Here is a 20,771-nt window from a genome sequence, read left to right as displayed (position 1 = left end):
AATTTGCATTAACTTCTCCCTAGGCATTCCACAGGAAATGCACTTCACGCTTATTGTCCCAAAAGTCCATTCTCATCTGGCACATTTTCAGTGTAATCTTTTGGACTCCCAGACCTTACGTCACATCTCCCCCAGAGAGGTCACATGCAGTCCTGGCCCACAATAATGCATACGCTTTGCAATTAATACAATGGATCCCCAAAGACAATTAAGCTTAAATCTATAAGGTTTCCCAAGAATATGCAGGAAATTGCCCTATCTGTCATAGTGGGCTTTTAATCTGATCTTCCACTCAATCTAGTATGGGGAGAGGAAGCACCAGCATCTTGTGCAGCTAAGGACACTATTCTCCTGCCAGCAGTGGCAGCGAGTGTGGAACGTGCCATAGAGACCCGCAGTGCAGATAAAAGAGCCGCTGTATGGATCGGATGGGAGAATGGTGACTTTAAATCTTCGAAGTGATTGTCAGGCTTACAAAGAGCCAGGCAGTGTAGCCTCCAACTCTTTGCATCTTCTGCCTCTTTGTCCACCCCCTCTTCGTGTATGATAAAACAGCTATTAAAAACTGGGGAAGTGAAAGGAAATAAAGGAATTTCACAGCGATAGTAACTTAGAGAGCAGCTAGGGAGCCTGCACCCAGAGTGAAAGGAGCTGGCAAACACTAGAGCTTTGGGGGAGGGAGTAGGCTGGAGGGAGCAGTAGAGGGCACTGGGATGGGTTCGGGGTTGGGCCGGGGGAGTGGTGGGAAGATAGGGGGCACTGGGATGGGTTCGGGGTTGGGCCGGGGGGGAGCAGTGGGAAGCAGGGGCCACTGAATATCACAGATCTGATCATCCATTCGTTCTGTATGCACACCTGCTATTGACTTCAGCCAGTGGTGGGGTATTGTCCCACGGTAATGGGAAGGCACCCGTGTTGGCCTTGAGTGACACCCTTTCCCCCATCCCATTCCCTCACTGCCCATCCCAGGAGCTGAGCTGACAGGCTTCCTCAGGAGCTGCCTCTATCCCGTATGGCCGGACGGTGCCCAAAGAGGGGCATTTGAAGGGGTGCGCTGTGACTGACTGTTGCTGAGTCTCTGCTTGGCTTTGGTGTGCAGAGTGCAGAGCATGCCAAGCAGGGAGGGGTTGAAAACCTCACTTCTGAGGGGGATACGCTCAGCCCAATGCGTGGGGCTTCAGCCTTTCATCTCCTCCGAGCACTTATCAGAGCCATGGGATGGACACCCTGTGTGTCAGCTCGACAAAAGTGCTCCACAGCTGGGAATGCTTCAAGCCAAGTCCAGGCCCCTGGCTTTGAAATTTCTGAACAGAAGGATCCAGACCTTCCTGAGCTTAGGCTCCCTGCGTGTAGGAGCTGCCTCTCGAAGGCTGAGCATGGAGCTGGTGGTAGCTGAGTCATCGTGCTAACCGGTGTATGCGGCACGCAGTAGGGTGGGGGATGAGGGGCTGGGGATCAAAGGGAGAAAAACGTAAGGTCATCAGGCAGCGAGGTGCAGAGTAGGAGCTGTTGGAGAGAAGGGCAGGAGAGGCCTGCAGACCTGGAAATGGGGGATCACTGTGTGCCTAGCTTGTTTCATTCCCTGATTGTTCCTATGAAGAAGCAGCTGATAACAAGGTGTGCTGCCCTGGAGCCAGGGCTATATGGAGCTGTGGGGAGGAGAGCTGGCCTGCAGGAGTGGAGGTCACTCATGGAGCACAGGATCCCAGGTGCTAGCCGTGTTCCTCGCCTTGTTGCCAGGGCTTCTGCTGGCTCTCTGATGGCAGGCCCCTCTCTCCCTGCTGCCAGGCTCTAAGCTCCTCTCCTGCTAATTTGTTCTTCTTTCTCCCTGCTCCCCTTCCCCCTCCCTCTTTGGGCCTCCCACCCCGTCCGCGCTCAGGTCTGTCTGTTGCCCATTCCCACCCTGGTTTCTGTTTGCTTTGGGTTGCAGGAACTCGGTGGTGGACATGGGCAGAGCTCTGACGCACACTCTGGTACTGTCCATGGTGCTGGGCTGTTCAGCTGTCATACTGGATCTCCTGCTGCCAGGCCCTGGGGAGCCAGTGGTAAATGTGGCCGTGGTGTTTGGGGGCTCCTCATACCCTCTCCACGTCCGCAGCCGGCTGACTCACCAGAGCTTCCTGGACCTGCCTCTGGAGATCCACCCGGTCACGGTGATTGTGAATGACACCAACCCCAGCACCCTCCTGACCCAGATCTGCAACATCCTCGCCAGCACCAAGATCCACGGCATCGTCTTTGAGGACAACATCGGCACAGAGGCTGTGGCACAGATTCTGGACTTCATATCCTCCCAGACCCAGGTCCCCATCATCAGTATCAGTGGGGGCTCTGCCGTGGTCCTGACCCCCAAGGTGAAATCTCTTCACTGGTTATTTCTGGAGATGGTGGATGGGAGGCAGGGGGGGAAATTAGGGAGACTCATGAAATCCTTTAAATATATAGGCCCAAATGCCCAGCTTGTGTAAGTCAGCACAGCTCCATAGAAGTCAACCAATCTGTGTTAGTTGACATCGGCTGGGGATCTGGCCCCTAATGTGCATACGTAAATTTCCAATCATTTTATTTTCAGGGAGGAGCAAATCACTACAATGTTGTCTAAAGTGTCTGCAATGCTAAATAGGCAAGGAGCTGTATTCTTAACTATCTGGTGTCGTAGAACTCTGCCAGAGGATGTTGTGAAGGCCAAGACTATAATGTGGTTCAAAAAAGAACTAGATAAGTTCATGGAGGATATGTCTACCAATGGCTATTAGCCAGGATGGGCAGGGATGGTGTCCCTAGCCTCTGTTTGCCAGAAGCTGGGAAAGGGTGAGAGGGGATGGATCACTTGATGATGACCTTTCTGTTCATTTCCTCTGGGGCACCTGGCGCTGGCCACTGTCGGAAGACAGGATACTAGGCTAGATGGACCTTTGGTCTAGAATCATAGAATATCAGGGTTGGAAGGGACCTCAGGAGGTCATCTAGTCCAATCCCCTGCTCAAAAGCAGGACCCATCCCCAATAAAATCATCCCAGCCAGAGCTTTGTCAAGCCTGACCTTAAAAACTTCTAAGGAAGGAGATTCCACCACCTCCCTAGGCAACGCATTCCAGTGTTTCACCACCCTTCTAGTGAAAAAGTTTTTCCTAATATCCAACCTAAACCTCCCCCACTGCAACTTGAGACCATTATTCCTTGTCCTGTCCTCTTCCACCACTGAGAATAGTCTAGAACCATCCTCTCTGGAACCACCTCTCAGGTAGTTGAAAGCAGCTATCGAATCCCCCCTCATTCTTCTCTTCCGCAGACTAAACAATCCCAGTTCCCTCAGCCTCTCCTCATAAGTCCTGTGTTCCAGACCCCTAATCATTTTTGTTGCCCTTCGCTGGACTCTTTCCAATTTATCCACATCCTTCTTGTAGTGTGGGGCCCAAAACTGGACACAGTACTCCAGATGAGGCCTCGCCAATGTCGAATAGAGGGGGATGATCACGTCCCTCGATCTGCTCGCTTTGCCCCTACTTATACATCCCAAAATGCCATTGGCCTTCTTGGCAACAAGGGCACACTGCTGACTCATATCCAGCTTCTCGTCCACTGTCACCCCTAGGTCCTTTTCCGCAGAACTGCTGCCTAGCCATTCGGTCCCTAGTCTGAAGCTGTGCATTGGGTTCTTCCATCCTAAGTGCAGGACCCTGCACTTATCCTTATTGAACCTCATCAGATTTCTTTTGGCCCAATCCTCCAATTTGTCTAGGTCCCTCTGTATCCTATCCCTGCCCTCCAGCGTATCTACCACTCCTCCCAGTTTAGTATCATCTGCAAATTTGCTGAGAGTGCAATCCACACCATACTCCAGATCATTTATGAAGATATTGAACAAAACCGGCTCCAGGACTGACCCCTGGGGCACTCCACTTGACACCTGCTGCCAACTAGACATGGAGCCATTGATCACTACCCGTTGAGCCCGACAATTTAGCCAACTTTCTACCCACCTTATAGTGCATTCATCCAGCCCATACTTCTTTAACTTGCTGACAAGAATACTGTGGGAGACAGTGTCAAAAGCTTTGCTAAAGTCAAGATACAATACATCCACTGCTTTCCCTTCATCCACAGAACCAGTAATCTCATCATAGAAGGCAATTAGATTAGTCAGGCATGACCTTCCCTTGGTGAATCCATGCTGACTGTTCCTGATCACTTTCCTCTCATGTAAGTGCTTCAGGATTGATTCTTTGAGGACCTGCTCCATGATTTTTCCGGGGACTGAAGTGAGGCTTACTGGCCTGTAGTTCCCAGGATCCTCCTTCTTCCCTTTTTTAAAGATTGGCACTACATTAGCCTTTTTCCAGTCATCCGGGACTTCCCCCATTCGCCACGAGTTTTCAACCCAGTATGGCTGTTCTTATGTATTTTAAGACACAAGAAATGCAGACCAACGTTTGAATGCATGGGGAAGCAGGAGAGTGTCATGGTGATGGTAAGAGAAGATCTATTATTATTAATTATCAGTTTCTGGTAGTGCCCTCTATGAACAAGGTGCTCTTCAAATATTCAAAAAGAATGGCTCCGGCTCCGATTAGCTCACAATCTAGGGCAGGGATCGGCAACGTTTGGCACACAGCTGGTCAGGGAAATCCGCTGGCCGGTCGGGATGGTTTGTTTACCTGCAGCGTCCGCAGTTTTGGCCAATCGCAGCTCCCACTGGCTGCGGTCCCCATTCCAGGCCAATGGGGGCTGCGGGAAGCGGTGTGGGCTGGTGATGTGCTGGCTGCTGCTTCCCGCAGCCCCATTGGCCTGGAATGGTGAACCGCGGCCAGTGGGAGCTGCAGTTGGCCGAACCTGTGGACACTGCAGGTAAACAAACCGTCCCAGCCCACCAGCGGATTTCCCTGACGGGCCGCATGCCAAATGTTGCCGATCCCTGATCTAAGGCATAAGCATCTATGTCAAGTGCCACTGTTTAGTTAACTCTCACTGTCCACCCCTACTCCTTTGAGTGCCACTTACCCTATGATAGCTGTGAACATCCCTGCTTTCCCATGTGTTTACATGGGAGCTCCATTCCCTGAGTCCAGCTCTGCATCTTCAAACTGAAACTCCTGCTGGGAAGTGACAGCTGCCCCTGGGACACTCACCGCAATGGAGACTGTGAGGATGTTGGAGGGGTTTGTTAAACACGGTTCTGAGAACTCCTTCAGTGGCTGTGTATGTGGCTGCCTCTCGGAATGTAACTCTCGCAGCGCAGGCAAAGCAGGCCCAGCCAGGCAAGCTTGGAGCCTGGCGATAGTAGCAGATGAAACTCCTCTGACTCAAAGTGGAAAAGTCAAGGCCAACCCTACCCACACCGAGTGCGAGAAATGGTCACTGAGCCCCATGGAAGTGTCTCAGGATCAGGCCCTACAGTCCCTTCTTTCGGGTTATGTATAAGTAATGACACCCCCTTGGCCTGCCATGGGTGTCAACAGAGTTTTAATCTGGGAACTTCAGCACTAAAGCATGACATTCCCTCACTTGAACTAACGGAGGAACTCAATTAGCTGGCAGCAGTAGTAGGCTGGTTTCCTCTCTGGGTGTGTTGTATCCTCTATGGGTACATCTAAACTGGGAGGTGTAATTCCCTGCTCGGGTAGAGGTATCTATGCAATTTCTGATCGAGCTGCCTGAGCACGGTTGTGAGACCCTAGGCGTGTCCCCGGGTGACTGGCCTGAGCCACCACCGGTGCAGATGTGGCCACACCGCTACTTTTAGCGTGGTAGCTTGATCAGAGCTTGTGTGTGTTTGTCCACTCGACTGGGCGCTACAGTTCCAGCAGCAGTGTAGACGTACGCTATGTGGAGGGGGCCTAACAGGGATACACGCCATGTGTTGTGTGTGATTAGGGGAGCGTGCTAAGAAGGCAGAATTCATTGGAGGGGTGAGGAGAAGCGCTGGGAAGAGGGAACTGAGGGTCTGAGTGACACACAAGCTGGTAGGAGATGTGAAATGGAAGGTGCTGAGTAGAGCTGAGTGAAAACAAGGCCACCCCTTGACCCTGTTGGTGTATCTCTGCACCCTGGGGAGCGGGGGGAAGGCAGGACAGTCCCAGGCACTGGTCCCTGAAGCTCTCCTGCCAAGATCCTGGTCCTGCAAGTGCTGAGCACACACTGCTGACTCCAGTGGGAGTTAAAGGTGTCCAGCACCTCGCAGGATGTGGTCTTAAGTCACCACAGTCAACACAAAGGCTCCCAAGACTGATGGTGTCCCCGACAGGCCCATTGAGATTCAGCTCAGGCTGGTGAGGATGGAATCCAGCCCCATGCTTCATGCCAGCAGCAGTTGTGTCTTAAATCACCAGCCCAAGCCACCTGAACATGCATTGCCTAGAAAGCTGCAGGGCGCTGCAATTTCTTACAGGTGGACTGCATACTGGGTAATTATTTTTAGTTTGTTTGCCCATAGCTGGGTGTCAGACGCTGTTACTGTCATCTGCTTGCAGGGAAATGTGTAAAGATTTCCTTGAGCCTAGTTCGCTGCAGATGCGATTGTGTTTGTTTGTGGAAGTTTGATGCCAGGTTCTCATGGGCAGTTTATGTAATCGGCAAATCTTTAAGATCCAATAAAAAATACAACCTCGTCCCATTGAAGGGTTGGGGGAGGAGGAAGAGCTTGAGGAGACTGTTCCCAAATGCTTTTTTATGGGAAACACTGTACATTACGGGTGCCAGCCTGGCCTGCCCAGAAGCAATGCTTAAAAACGAGATCTTGAGCCCCTTCCCCAGACACAGTGAGCTTGAAGTTTGGTATTAACATGCCCAGCTCCATCTGGGAGAGACCTACAAGCCAATTCAGGAGAGGCAGCAATGAGCTGCCAGGACCCCTGACTGGAGGAAGTGGCACTATGATGCAGGGCTTTAAAAGCGGGGAATAGGTTGTTTTTTTTTTTTTTTTTTTTTTTGGTCGGGGCGGGGGTTAGGGCACATAGCATGGGGGGCATTCTTCCTGTTTTTAGTGTGGGGAGATCACAACGATTTACCTTTGTTTTTATTTGGGACAAAAGACAACCCAGTCCAGTTCTCAGCACTGGTTCTGTTACTCTTGCAGCCAAGACATTGGGTGTTGCAAAAGGAGGGGCTCAGCTCTTCGGACAGGGATGTGTAGGTCCCCTAATGGGACCTTACTGACATTTGGTTTTAAGGAGCTGTACTGACAGAGTATGAATGGAGTCCCATCTAATCCTCTTCATCGTGGAGCTGATTTCCAAACCTTCCATGGCCCTGTTCCTGTACCTTATCTCTATCACCTCCCTCCCTCCCTCCGCTCTTCATAGCACCAGCCTCTCTGCTCCACTGCATGCAATCTGGCCGCTCCTGGTGCAATAGTCTCCTTCAAGGGTCCTTCCATGTCAAACAGCCTCTTTGCATCTCTCTGCCTCGTCTGAGCTTCAGCTGATTTCACAACTCCCCGCTGAAACCCCTTTCTCTGCCAGCTGCACCTCTGAGCCCCCCTCTGCTCGTGTTTATCCTACCCACGTAAGTCTGGAAGGTGTGTTGGGATGCAGTTTGTGTGAACGCCATCTCTGTGCAAAACCAGGCCCTGATCCTACTAGCCCTCTGCGAGTGGACTTCTCTGTGACTTCAGTAAGAGTTCTGTGCATGGAGAGTTCGCAGGATTTGCCCCCTAAAAATACGTTGTATTAAGTGGGAAACACAGAACCCTGGAGCTGGGTCTTGATCTATTCTAACCCTTCACCTGTATTTTGGTTAGCAGTTTGGAATCTTTTTTGGGGCCTGATGTTCAAAAGGTCCTTAGCCTGTTTTCCACTTTCGTGGGTGCAGTTTTGTGCCTGTAAATAACACGGCCTGGCATTTTGTACCTGGACCAAATGACACTGTTTGCATGTGTGGCTACCTGACTTGTGGGTGCCACCAGAAAGCTTTGTGTGTGTAACTCACCCCTGCAGTTAATTGTGGTGCAAATTTAGGCCCACAAAATCATCAACCATTGAGCTTGATAGGACTGCTAGAGTGTAAGGTACTACTCATGATTCAGAGTATCAGAATCAAGCTCCGAATGATTACAAATGGGCCTTGAATTTGCAGTGCTCTGGACCCAGAGGGCTGCAGCACTTTCTCTGATTCTTCCCATCTCCTCGCAGTGGATTCTCTATATTTTACAGAGGGTTTAATTCTGGCAGCAGTGCTGGAGTTCACTCTTTTGCAGGGATGTCCTCCGTTTCCTTCTTGGAGCTGCGTGTCTCTTGGTTGCTGTCAAGGTTCCTCCCCCACTCTGAATGCTAGGGTACAGATGTGGGGACCTGCATGAAAAACCTCCTAAGCTTCTCTTTACCAGCTTAGGTCAAAACTTCCCCAAGGTACAAAATATTCCACCCTTTGTCCTTGGATTGGCCGCTACCACCACCAAACAAATACTGGTTACTGGGGAAGAGCTGTTTGGACACGTCTTTCCCCCCAAAATACTTCCCTAAAACCTTGCACCCCACTTTCTGGACAAGGTTTGGTAAAAAGCCTCACCCATTTGCCTAGGTGACTACAGACCAGACCCTTGGATCTTAAGAACAATGAACAATCCTCCCAACACTTGCACCCCCCCCCTTTCCTGGGAAATGTTGGATAAAAAGCCTTACCAATTTGCATAGGTAACCACAGACCCAAACCCTTGGATCTGAGAACAATGAAAAAGCATTGTTTTCTTACAAGAAGTCTTTTAATAGAAATAGAAGTAAATAGAAATAAAGAAATCCCCCCTGTAAAATCAGGATGGTAGATACCTTACAGGGTAATTAGATTCAAAACATAGAGAACCCCTCTAGGCAAAACCTTAAGTTACAAAAAAGATACACAGACAGAAATAGTTATTCTATTCGGCACAATTCTTTTCTCAGCCATTTAAAGAAATCATAATCTAACGCACACCTAGCTAGATTCCTTACTAAAAGTTCTAAGACTCCATTCCTGGTCTATCCCTGGCAAAGCAGCATATAGACAGACAGACCAGACCCTTTGTTTCTCTCCCTCCTCCCAGCTTTTGAAAGTATCTTGTCTCCTCATTGGTCATTTTGGTCAGGTGCCAGTGAGGTTACCTTTAGTTTCTTAACCCTTTACAGGTGAGAGGATTTTTTTCTCTGGCCAGGAGGGATTTTAAAGGGGTTTACCCTCCCCTTTATATTTATGACAGTTGCAAACTCCTCTACAACAGGCTTCTCAAATCTGGGGTAGTCTCCCCCAAGACAATGTATCTACCTGACAACTCTGAGTATACCTGGGAATTAATCTCCAGGAGGACTGATTGATGTTTCCCTGTAAAAACAATTCAATGGAGATTATGGCAGTTTGCACCAAAAAATCCCCCTGCCTTCTCTGTGACCTTCAGTAAATTCCATTTTGTAAACCATTTAAGATGGAATCAGATCAATTAAGATTTGCTAATGAGTGGGACAGATGGTTGGGGTGGTGTGGGAGAGAGGGAGATGGCCAGTGCGATTCTTGAAAAGGCAAGGTGGGTATGGGGCATGTGTAAATGAAGTTTAACAGCATTAATTCACCAGGCAGGTTTTTTTTACTCAAATGTTTCATTTTTTCATAATCGTAAAGAAAAATGTTTGTCTCTTCTGAAGTTGCAGAAAAATTAAATTGAGGATGAATTTTGGTCAAAGGAAGAGTTAGTCATAGAAATTAGGAACAGAAAAGGCCTTTTAGGTAATCTAGCCCATCCCTCTCAGACAGGATAAAGTATCAGTGAACATATGATAAGGTTTCAGAGTAACAACCATGTTAGTCTGTATTTGCAAAAAGAAAAGGAGTACTTGTGGCACCTTAGAGACTAACCAATTTATTTGAGCATAAGCTTTCGTGAGCTACAGCTCACTTCATCGGATGCATGCTGTGGAAAGTGTAGAAGATCTTTTTATACACACACAGCATGAAAAAATACCTCCCCCCACCCTACTCTCCTGCTGGTAATAGCTTATCTAAAGTGATCACTCTCCTTACAATGTGTATGATAATCAAGCTGGGCCATTTCCAGCACAAATCCAGGGTTTAACAAGAACGTCTGGGGGGGGAGGGGCGGTAGGAAAAAACAAGGGGAATCCTAAACTGGTTAATTTTATATATCCTAAGTGATGGAGTTTCCACCACCTCCTGGCACTGCTCAGATGATCTCTTCATACTGGCAAACTTGAAGGCCTATGGGATCATAAGTAAAAATGTAGGTTTTTGGAATGGGCAGTCTGGGAGATACAGAGCTGAAAATGGAAGGGCTCAGAATGTACAAAATGAGGAATGAAATATAACTGGGAATTGGAATTATGAAAGTTTGAGATCCCTGATCATGTTGTTGGATTGGGAAACAGATATTCAGCATCCAGAATCAGGAGGAGAGATGCGTGATAAGGCACGGAAGATATGATCTCAGGGAAAGGTATATAAGAACTGGGCTGAGCAGGTATGGGATAAGACTCAGACTATTGTTTGTAGGCCACCAGTGGTCTGTGGGGTCCTCCCTTGCTCAGCAGAGTGAAGCAATTTGAAGAGCCACTGGGATAAGAAATGGGGGAGGGGAAGAGAGGGGTGGGAGTGGGAAATACTTGAGTTGGAATAGCAGATAAAGGAAAAGAGTGTTTGATGCTGGACTGAAAATAGCAGCAATAATAATCCTCTGCATTTAGATGGCACTTTTACAAACATTAATTAATTCATCCTCTTAACAGCCCTGGAAGTTATGTAGCTGGTTTTTATCCCCATTTTACAGCATGGGGGTGGGGGAGAATTGAGACACAGCAGGGTGAAGTAATTTGCCTGAGGTCACCCAATAAGCCAATGACAGGTGGGGACAGACCCAGTTTCCTGACTCTTAGCCCTGAACTGTGAGCACAAGACTGGGCAGTCTATCCATGCCAGTCATAGGGCTGGGAGCTGGGGTGCTAGATTGGTGGTGACTTCTTCAGCCTGTGAAGGTTTCTAAGAGAGGAAAGGGGAGAAGATTGGCACCCTGGGGCTCTTTGCACTTAACCAGTTGCTAATCCATTCTCCTCTCTATGGTGGGTGGCTTTCTCTTCCAGGAGCCCGACTCTGCCTTCCTGCAGCTGGGAGTCTCCATTGAGCAGCAGATCCAGGTGATCTTCAAAGTCCTGGAGGAATATGACTGGGGCTCCTTTGCGGTCATCACCAGCCTGTACCCAGGGTACAACATCTTCGTGGACGTTATCCGTTCCTTCACGGACGCCAGCTACTTTGGTTGGGAACTCCAGGACGTCCTGACCTTTGAGATGACCCAGGATGGGAGCAACTCCAAAACCCAGCGGCTGCTACGGCAGATTGATGCCCAGGTGATGATTGTGTACTGCTCGCGGGAGGAGGCTGTGTACCTCTTCCAGGTGGCGGAGCAGGCGGGCTTGGTCGGGCCCGGCTACATCTGGATTGTGCCAAGCCTGACGGTGGGGAACATGGAGATCCCACCTGCCTCTTTCCCCGTCGGCCTCATCAGCGTGGTGACCGAGAGCTGGAAGATGAGCCTGAGGCAGAAGGTTCAGGATGGCATGGCCATCATCGCCACGGGGGCTGAGAGCTACTTCAGGACCCACGGGTACCTCCCAGACGTGGGCAAGGACTGTAAGACGCCGCCTACCACCACCGCCAACAGAACTTTCTACAGGTCAGCCTGGAAAAGTTGCTCCTGGGTAGCCACCAGCAGTGCTGGGACTTAGCAACTTGCATAGTGGGGATCAGGAAAGAAGGGGATAAAGTTCTCAGAGAGGCCTGGAGGTACCCTCCCGTGGGCAGGGGTAGGTTGGCAGTATCCACTCAGAGAGCTACTGAACCCCACCAATTGGGGAAATCCCCACCCTGGACCTCCTGAAAGTGTGTGTGGGGGGGATCCGCATCAGAGAGCGTGAGGGCCCAGTAAATTGATCAGCTTAACGATGCTAAGCTCCACCTCTTGGCTGGTAGAGGGGCGCTTCCTATTCAGCTCTGAGCTGCCAGGACTGCCCTTTCCTGGGGGTGAGAGAACTCAACCTCCTTCACTTTTCCCCACACCCCTCATAGACCTACAGCAGGGAATGTGACCTTGCCCCGGGTCACTGACCAGGTCAGAGCCAGGAAGCAAACCCAGGTGTCCAGACTCCAAGGCCAGTGACTTGCCCATTGCGCCCCACTGCCAGATAGAGCCGAGCGAGATGGGTATAGAGGGAAAAGTCTCTTTTTCCCTTCCTCCAAGGGCTCGCTCAGGGCGAAAGCGGCAGCGTTCTGCACCACTGCCAACGTGGGGTGTGGCGCAAAGGAGTAGGGCGATAGAGGGAAAGCGCAGGACGCAGCGGGCACAAAGGGCCAGGGGAGGAGAGGGAGGGCCAGGCTACAAAGCCTGAAGGACTTGTCTCCGTGCAACGTTTTTTAATCCGAGTGTGACCCTTGGCTAATTGAGCAAGGGGCTCTGGCTCCGGGTTTGGTCAAACCCTGTGCTGCTTGGGTGATCCAGTCCCACAGAATCACTTACTCGCCAGCGGGGGGTGGGAGCTGGGTAAAGGGAGGAAGGAAATGGAGGGGAGGGCACCTGTCTGAAGGAATGACACTGAGGGCGAGTGATACCAGTCACCAGGCTGCGCTTATGTGCTAGAGCTGAATATGCCCACACTCGGCTCGCACACGTGGGCATGGTGCCAAGCCAGTGACCTTGCCGCCGCTCCGTGCCCAATGCTCCCCTTCCCCACACGCCCTGTTAACTGATTTGGAATGTTCTGCCTGTTTAGCTCGTTAGCCTGTTGGCAGACCACACTCTTTGGGAAAATAAAGGGGGGGGTTAAGATCCTGGGATGTCAGCTACGTTTCGTGTGTCTCTAAATTGCTGGAGCGCCGTCTGGCTTTGCCTTTGCCTCCCTCTGGTTCCTGGACTGAGGGAGCGGGGTGAAACCTTGGAGCGGGGGCGCTAATTTGTTGTTCGGTCATGTAATGTACTGCCAATATTTTGGGACTGTGGGGATAGGCTTGGTGTAAACGGGTAAGTCAGGTGGAGCTCTTCCTGATCTCCTGCTATCCCAATCCATGCAGACTCCTTGCCTTAGTTTCCCTGCAGGTTGCTTTTGTCTGGGAAGCCTTGTTGCACCCTACCCATGGGACTTATAACTGTGGCCCATACTGAGGAAAGGATAACAAAGCTCCACCCTTGTATAGTGCTTTCCGGCCCTAGATCTCAGAGCATGCTGCCAAGTTAGGGGATTGTTATGCCTCTTTGACAGGTGGGGAAACTGAGGCAGGCAGTGGTGAAGTGACTCTCCCAAGGTGGCTCAGCTAGTCAATGACAGAGCCAGGCATAGAACCCAGATTTCCTCAGCCTAGACCTGATAGAACAGGCTGCCAGATGATCCTAGGGGCAATGATTGGGAGAGAGGCCAGGCTGGAATCTGGACTCTGAGTTAGCCCATGTTGGTGATGGCGTCTGTGGGAGGGAGAGAGGTTGCTAGCCCTGTTTGGGAAGTTCCCACCTTTCTGGGCCGCAGTGCTTCTTGTTTTCCCCCACAGGCACCTGCTGAATGTGACGTGGGAGCACAGGGACTTCTCCTTCAATGAAGCTGGTTACTTGGTGAGGCCAACCATGGTGGTGATCTCACTGAACCGGCATCGGCTCTGGGAGATGGTAAGGGCTGCTTTCCCCTTCAGCATCCACAGTCGTCTCCCTCTCTTTTAAGGCATGGCCACTCAGGAACACTTCCCCCTGCAAAGCACAGCATCCACTGGGCGCTATAGGTTAAAACCAACACGGGAAGGGGTGGGTGAGAGAAGAGGCTGCTGTCCAGAGAGAACATCCTACTAAAGAGTTACGTAGGAACTGCCACGCTCTGCTGCTCCGTCTGCTCCAGACTCTTTACGACTCCTGAGCCCTCCTCATGTCACGTCTCGGGGCAGGGTTCCTCTGCCTCCCTGGATGCCTTTGAGGAGTAGCGGGAGCTGTCCAGGGTTCTCTGCTTCATGTCTCCCTCTGGATCCCTGATTTTATCCCTGGTGCCTTCACTCCCATCCCTGTTTTTCATTAATCCTGTGGATTTAGTTCATGTCTGGGTCCTGTGGCTCCTCCCCTTACAGTGGGGGCGGGGGGGCTTTAGTAATGGGCGGGCTCATACCCGCCCATCCCCAGTGCCTCAGTAGCTCCAAACTCTACCCAATGGCTTCTCTCCCTCGAGGTTCCAGATCCACTAATACCTGTGACAAGCTCCCCCCCATTTGCAACCAATCCAAACACCTTCATTAGGCACCCACAGTGCCCTTACCACCCCCATCCCCATGAGCATCTATATGCACTTCTTAGGATCCCTCCACCATGTGCTCTGGAGACTGCCACAAACTAGCCACCAAGCTCCTTTGGAGGTCCCGTGTTCTCCTGCTCCTCCGCTTGGAGGCTTCCATGTGCTTTTACTTCTCCCACAGACTCTCGGTTGGCTCCTACACCACCTTGACCACCCCTTTAGAGACTCCCCATACTCCTGTTAGATAACCCTCTCTATTTTCTCCGTTGAGCCCCCTTGTGCTCCTCCTCCTTACACAGGCTCTATCTCTATAACTACTCCCAGTTATGCTTCTGCAGCCTGAGATCCCCATTTTTTGGTTGCTCCCATTAAATACCACTGACGACTCCCCTTATAGGCCTCCCAGACCCACCCTGAGTCCTCCTGCTGCTATTTGAAGTTTTATTTCACACCAGCTGGAATACTGGGGGATTCTCGCTCTGAACTGCAGTGTTTACAATCAGGCTAGCATTTGATGTGATTAGTATTGAGAGTTCTGTTCCCAGCATTCAGGGGTTGGGAGCGCTGGAGTGTGTTTGCACCTGGGTCTGATATTCTTTTAGACAGGCTGCTTTCTTCTGAGAGGGTGAAAAGCACCAAGGTAGGAAGCAGCCTTCAGGCAAACCAGACGACAGCCCAAGGGGGCATGGTGAGCTCTCAGGGAATGATCAGGGTCAGAGCTGAAAGTGGAGCAACTTAAGAATACCAGGATGCTGCAGTAAGTGGCGTTAGTGATTTAGGAGGGAGTGCTCTTCCCTCTGAGCCAGTATGGTTTTGGGCCGGGAACATGCTGTCTTTGGCATGAGCTGTGTAACAAAGGACCACTAGTGATCACTAAAGATCTCACACATCTTTATGCAAGAGCCGGGGAATTAACTTAGAGATGCTGACCAAATGTAGTTAGTTACATTCAGCCTTCTTAAAGTAAAGTTGCAGGATAACTGGATGTGGTGTTTCCCTCCCTTCCTGTTAGTGTTGCTGCATGCTGCAACCCACCCCTGAGGTGGTGAGTGAAGCCACTGACTGGTTTGTAATAGCGGATCGATCCAAGGGGGTCTGCATCTGCTCACAGGCAGAGGGAGAGGCAAAATGGGTTATCTGTTACGTGCTGTTTGCCTATCAGGGCTCTACTGTCCATCCAGGGCCAGGCTTCCCCGATATCCAGACCCACCTGTAACTTCCTTGACGTGCTGTCTCTTCCTCTAGTTGAACAGCAGTGTTGCAAAGGTGGTGATTGTGGGAAGCAAAGGACCTGCATTGACGGCACACCCCCACTGGAATAACCTCGCGTGCACCACTGCCAGGCAGTCGCGGGCATTTCCCTTGTTGTGTGGACAGTAACACTGTTCTCCAATCTTGGGCAGGTGGGGAAATGGGAGAAGGGGATCATCCACATGAAGTACCCAGTGTGGCCTCGCTATGGCTCCTTCCTGCAGCCCGTGTCGGACAATCGCCACCTCACCGTGGCCACCCTTGAAGAGAGGCCCTTTGTGATTGTGGAGAACACGGACCCGGCCTCTGGTGTCTGTGTGCGCAACACCGTCCCCTGCCGGAAGCAAACCAACTACACCGACAGGTAAGCAGGCAGGCAGATGGGCTGCTGGAGGTGCCATGCTGCAGCCCTCATCTTCAGCTGCCCCAGGTGTGCTGGAGCAGGGTTAGACATGCACGTGCTCTGCTTCTCACAAGGTCGGTAGAAGGGAGCGTCAGGTGTTCCAAGCCCTGCTCAAGCAAGGAGCAGAACTGGGCAGGCTGCAACCTCAGGATAAAATGGTGTTTTCTGCTCGGGCAGTGCTTTCTGAGTGTTTGCAAACAGGAATGTGGCTGGTGTGGATTTAATGTGGTGCCAGGATTCAGTACAGGAATTTTAGGTAGGATTTCTTATCTGTAATAGCTCTGACTTCAGGCCTGATGCTCACAGCTGGGAGATGCTGCGTAGAACTGGGCTGCAGGCCAGTCCTGATTGTCAGAGCTGGGAGCCTCTGGCTCATGCTAGACTTTGTTCCAGGGGCTGTGTTGGAACTAGACTCTGGAGCATCAGTTCAGTGTCTATAAATGCTGTGTTTTCCCACCAGACTGGCTGCTGCCCTGGCCCATCAATTACAGTTCCAGGGCTGTGTGTGTGGACAGCCAGCCTGTCGATCCAGAGCTGCAGCCCAGACTCCCCTGAGACAGCCTTCTGAAAAGGTGGCCGTGGAGATTGGCCTGGAAAGTGCCCCCGGAGGGACGCAGCCAGGCAGGCCTGTGCACGCTCATTAATTATTTGCCTGTGGCTGACCTCTGCAGCTCTCTGATCAAGGTTGTGTCAGCCAGCCTGTTGGAGCACTTCTCTCACTTCCCGGCTGGAGCAGCCCCTCCTGTTGCCCTGCCATTTCCACAGTTCCCTCTCTCTCCCTCCTTCCTCAAGTGGAAGGAGACACCCTCCTCCCATTGGGAATTGGAGTGGCTATTCTGCAGCTATGCTTCCCCACACAAGGGATCACAGATGTTACTCAGCAGCTTCCCTCACCCCCATGTGGAGAGACATGTGCTCCCTTCCCAGGGGAGCAACTGGTATTCTGCAGCTACCCTCTTAGGCCTGTGTGGAGTTATTCTTCCAGCTGACTGGCAAGGCCACCTCTTTCCTTGTAATTTGGACTTGCTTTGTGGTCCTGATTCCTCACTGCCTAATTGTACATAGGGTCTAACTCCCCAACACCCTACCTTGTGCAGTCACATGCACCAGTGCAAAGTTGAGTCTAGAGTGGGTGTAAAATGCTACCAACTCAGACCAGACCAGTAGCATATTGCACTTACTTGGCATCAGTTTTAACCTCTACATGAGGGCCAGGGCAGTAGAGAATCAAGCTGCTTATGTTGGCATTTTGCTCTTGTGAAAAGTGCATTTGAAACCCCATGGCTGGTGGCATGTGAGGGGAGAATTCTGGCATGGTAGCATTTTACACTCACTTTGCATGGATGTGAATGACTACCCAACATGCAGGGCTCAGCAACCCTAGTGCTACTTCCTGAGCACTCTGTGGACTAGTCAGGCCCTGCATTTGCCTATAGTGGTATATCAGCATTGCTGCATGAGGTGGCATAGGTGGTGGAATGGCCCTTGCATTACCGTGGAAATCCTCTGAAGGAAGTGACCGGTGTCTGTGTTGGTTTTTATTTTTAATGTCCTGGTTTCAGTGGGGATGGACCTGTGGACCCCTACACCAAACTCTGCTGCAAGGGCTTCTGCATCGACATCCTGAAGAAGCTGGCCAAGGCAGTGAAGTTCTCCTATGATCTCTACCTGGTAACCAATGGAAAACATGGGAAGATAGTGCGTGGCATCTGGAATGGCATGATTGGCGAGGTAGGGAGACAGATGTGACCCTTTCCCACAATGCACCTTTCCTCAAGGAGGGCCATGCCTGCAATCAGTTCACCAAAATGCTTAAAGGCATGATCTGAACTGGGATTCTCCCATTTGAGTTGGGTCAGAATTTCAGTGTTTGGACTCAGTTTCTGATCCTTGGCTATGCTTGGTTAGGGCATAATGTGACATGGATGATGCCTATAGTAAAGGCAGCCTAACATTTTGCATTATAAGACCCTGTTTTCAGTTGTTTATAACTTTTTTTTCCAAACTTTAACCAGGTGGGCTGAAATTTGGGTGTCTGCCTTATGCTGAATGTTTTTGGGGAAATTTTCGTGAAAATGGTTGAGATGTTTCAGAGATTAGGGAAAAGGACATTGTTTTGTCCAAGTTAAAAAATCATACAATCATTGAGGTGCTATTGCCTGTGTGCTTTGGAGCAAGACATTTGCTCTAGCATCAGGCATATGCCTTGAGTTCACATAAAAATGAACCCAAATTGGTCCAGGTTATCAACCTCCAAAAAAATCTCAGTTAGCACATGCTCACGAGAGACCTATCCGTTTGGCAGCTAAATTCTCCAAAGATTCCATCTGTACTGGGCATGCTCCAACCTGGGGCTCCATTTCCTGCAATTGCTCCTCCCATCTGCCAGAGGCCGCTGTGGTGCCAAGCACAGGAAGTGAGAGTAAGGAGACTCTCTGCATGTGCTTTCAGTGCTCCCCTGGTGGTGCCCCGGCAGTGTGGGGGAGGATGTACCTGAAGGGAATGCAGAGGGGTGGGGGGACAATGGAGGAGTAGGATCAGAGGAGGGGTAGGAGCCAGGGTAATATGGGGTGGGGGACAGGAGTCAGTGTAGGGGGATGGGTAGCAGCATGGGATGGGGGCAGGCAATGTGGGGGTGCAGGAGGTTGGATAGGAGAAGAGTGGGAGGGAAACAGGAGGCAGGCTGTGTAGTGAATGAGGTTGTCAGTAGAACCTCTGCTGTGTTTGTTGCAGACATTGGAAGGTGTGTAGTGAATGAGGCAGGGAATTGAAGGAAGAGAAAGGCTGGTCTCATGGTTAAAGAAGTTGAATACTGGCTGGAGAACTGGATTCTCTCCCTGCCTCTCTGATGCTGGGCAAGCCACTGAAACCAAAATGTTCATAGTTGATCATTGTATGTTCATGATTTTCTGGGTGCCTGGCAGGCCACCTAGAAGCAGATTTGCCCAAGTGCTGAGTAATCACAACTGCAGCTGAAATAGATTGAAGCTGTTCTGTGAATATACAAATTGCTGTAAAAATGCTGAGCATTTCACTGACTGAGGCAGGAGTTCTGTGGGAAAATAGGATATGATCACATAATCAAGCACAGTATCATAATGCATATGCAAGAGGGGGCTAAATTAAGGTTGCACAGGTAACCTTAACTGTGGCATTTCCTAACTGTTAAGTGCTTGATTTTGCAACCTTAACTTTCTTAAACATAGTATGTGTGTGTACTATTTACATTTATTGGGCCAGATTCCCTGGTATGCTTGAGCTGTTTTGCATTGATCCAGCAAGGCCAAGCAGTTGTAAACCTGGCTAAAATAGATTTAAGCTGATATGTGTCACTGAAGCAGCACCAAGCAGCCAGAGCATGCTGGTGCATATGGCCTGTCTTTTTTCTGGTGCAGTGAGAAAGCAGGAGGAACTCTGAGGTGGTGGTCATTAAATTGAGGCTGACTAATTGCATAGCTTTGCAGCAATGAGTCGCTAATGTTGTGCTCTTATTAATTTTCAGAGCAGTGTTATTTTCATGTATTTTTGTTTATTTTATTGGACATTTTTGCATTAGCAGGAAATAAGCTCCCTTTCTCCCAGAAAGGTGTTATTTGAAAAAGCTGTTTGGGAAAATTTTTGTCTAAACAGTTTTGTTGGAAAATGCTGTTTTTAGAAGATGGAAATTTTTTGCAAAATCATGTCAACTTCCATGAATAATGTTTAGGAAAAATTTCTAAATGTTATGTCAAAGCTAAAATTGCATTTCAAAATGTATTTTGTTTGCTTGTTTTTCCATTTCTTTCATTATTTTGACACTGTCAGGACATGTCAGGCATAGTAGTGCATAATATGACATGTCCCGACATAAGGTCAAAATAATAAAAGTAATGGAAAAGCGCAAACAAAATAAATGTCGAAAATGTAATACAAAATGATGGGGTCTAAATTAAGTGTTGCCACTCAAAGAGATCTTAAGTCATTGTGGATAGTTCTATGAAAACATCTGCTCAATGTGCAATGGCAGTCAAAAAACCTAACAATGTTAGGAACTATTAAGGGATAGAAAATAAGACACAAATATCATAATGCCACTATATAAATCCTGGGTACACCCACACCTTGAATACCGTATGCAGTTCCGGTTGCACCATCTCAAAAAGATATATTAGAATTGGAACACGATTAAGGGTGTGGAACAGCTTCCATCTGGGGAGAGATTAAAAACACTGGGACTGCTCAGCTTAGAAAAGAGACGGGTAAGGGGGGATATGATAGAGGGCTATAAAATCATGACTGGGGTGGAGAAAGTGAATAGGGAAGTGTTGTTATTTCCTTGTTCACATAACACAAGAACCAGGGGTCACCCAATGAAATTAATAGTCAGTAGGCTTAAAACAAACATAGGAAGTACTTCTTCACACAACGCCCCATCAACCTGTGAACTCATTGCCAGGGGATATTGTGAAGGCCAAAGATATAACTGGGTTAAAAAAAGATTTAGATAAATTCATGGAGGATAGGTCCATCCAATGGCTATTAGACCAGATGGTCAGGGATGCAATCCCATACTCTGGGTGTCCCTAAACTTCTGACTCCCAAAAGCTGGGACTGGACAACTGGGGATGGATCACTCGATAATTGCCATGTCCTGTTCATTCCCTCTGAAGCATCTGGCACCAGCCACTGTCAGAAGACAGGATAATGGGTTAGATGGACCATTGATCTGACCCAGCGTGGCCATTCTTATGTTCTTAATTTTAGTTTTCAAGCAAAAATTCAAAATTTCTGCTTCCTGGGAAGTTTCAAAAATATTTAGTCATTATGATTTGGAACAAATTAATTTTTTTAAATGTTTGAGATTGCAAAACAGAAATTCCAATTTTTGACCAGCTCTAGTAATTTACC

The 20,771-nt window shown here is 49.5% G+C and overlaps 1 protein-coding gene across 1 annotated transcript in view; it reads left to right on the top strand.

The window, feature by feature from the left end:
• Window positions 1-20,771, top strand: part of GRIN2C (glutamate ionotropic receptor NMDA type subunit 2C) — a 39,329-nt gene that overhangs the window by 1,244 nt on the left and 17,314 nt on the right. Inside the window, exons 2-6 of the mRNA XM_077834010.1 lie at window positions 1,931-2,354; window positions 11,054-11,646; window positions 13,509-13,623; window positions 15,634-15,845; window positions 17,447-17,615. Coding sequence (XP_077690136.1) covers window positions 1,931-2,354; window positions 11,054-11,646; window positions 13,509-13,623; window positions 15,634-15,845; window positions 17,447-17,615 — 1,513 coding nt within the window. The remainder of the gene's footprint in view (window positions 1-1,930; window positions 2,355-11,053; window positions 11,647-13,508; window positions 13,624-15,633; window positions 15,846-17,446; window positions 17,616-20,771) is intronic.

Source organism: Eretmochelys imbricata, chromosome 14, assembly GCF_965152235.1.
Source record: "Eretmochelys imbricata isolate rEreImb1 chromosome 14, rEreImb1.hap1, whole genome shotgun sequence".
Taxonomy (NCBI): Eukaryota; Metazoa; Chordata; order Testudines; family Cheloniidae; genus Eretmochelys; species Eretmochelys imbricata.
Note: the sequence above shows the minus strand (reverse complement) of the source record. Positions and strands in the feature narration are given on the sequence as shown.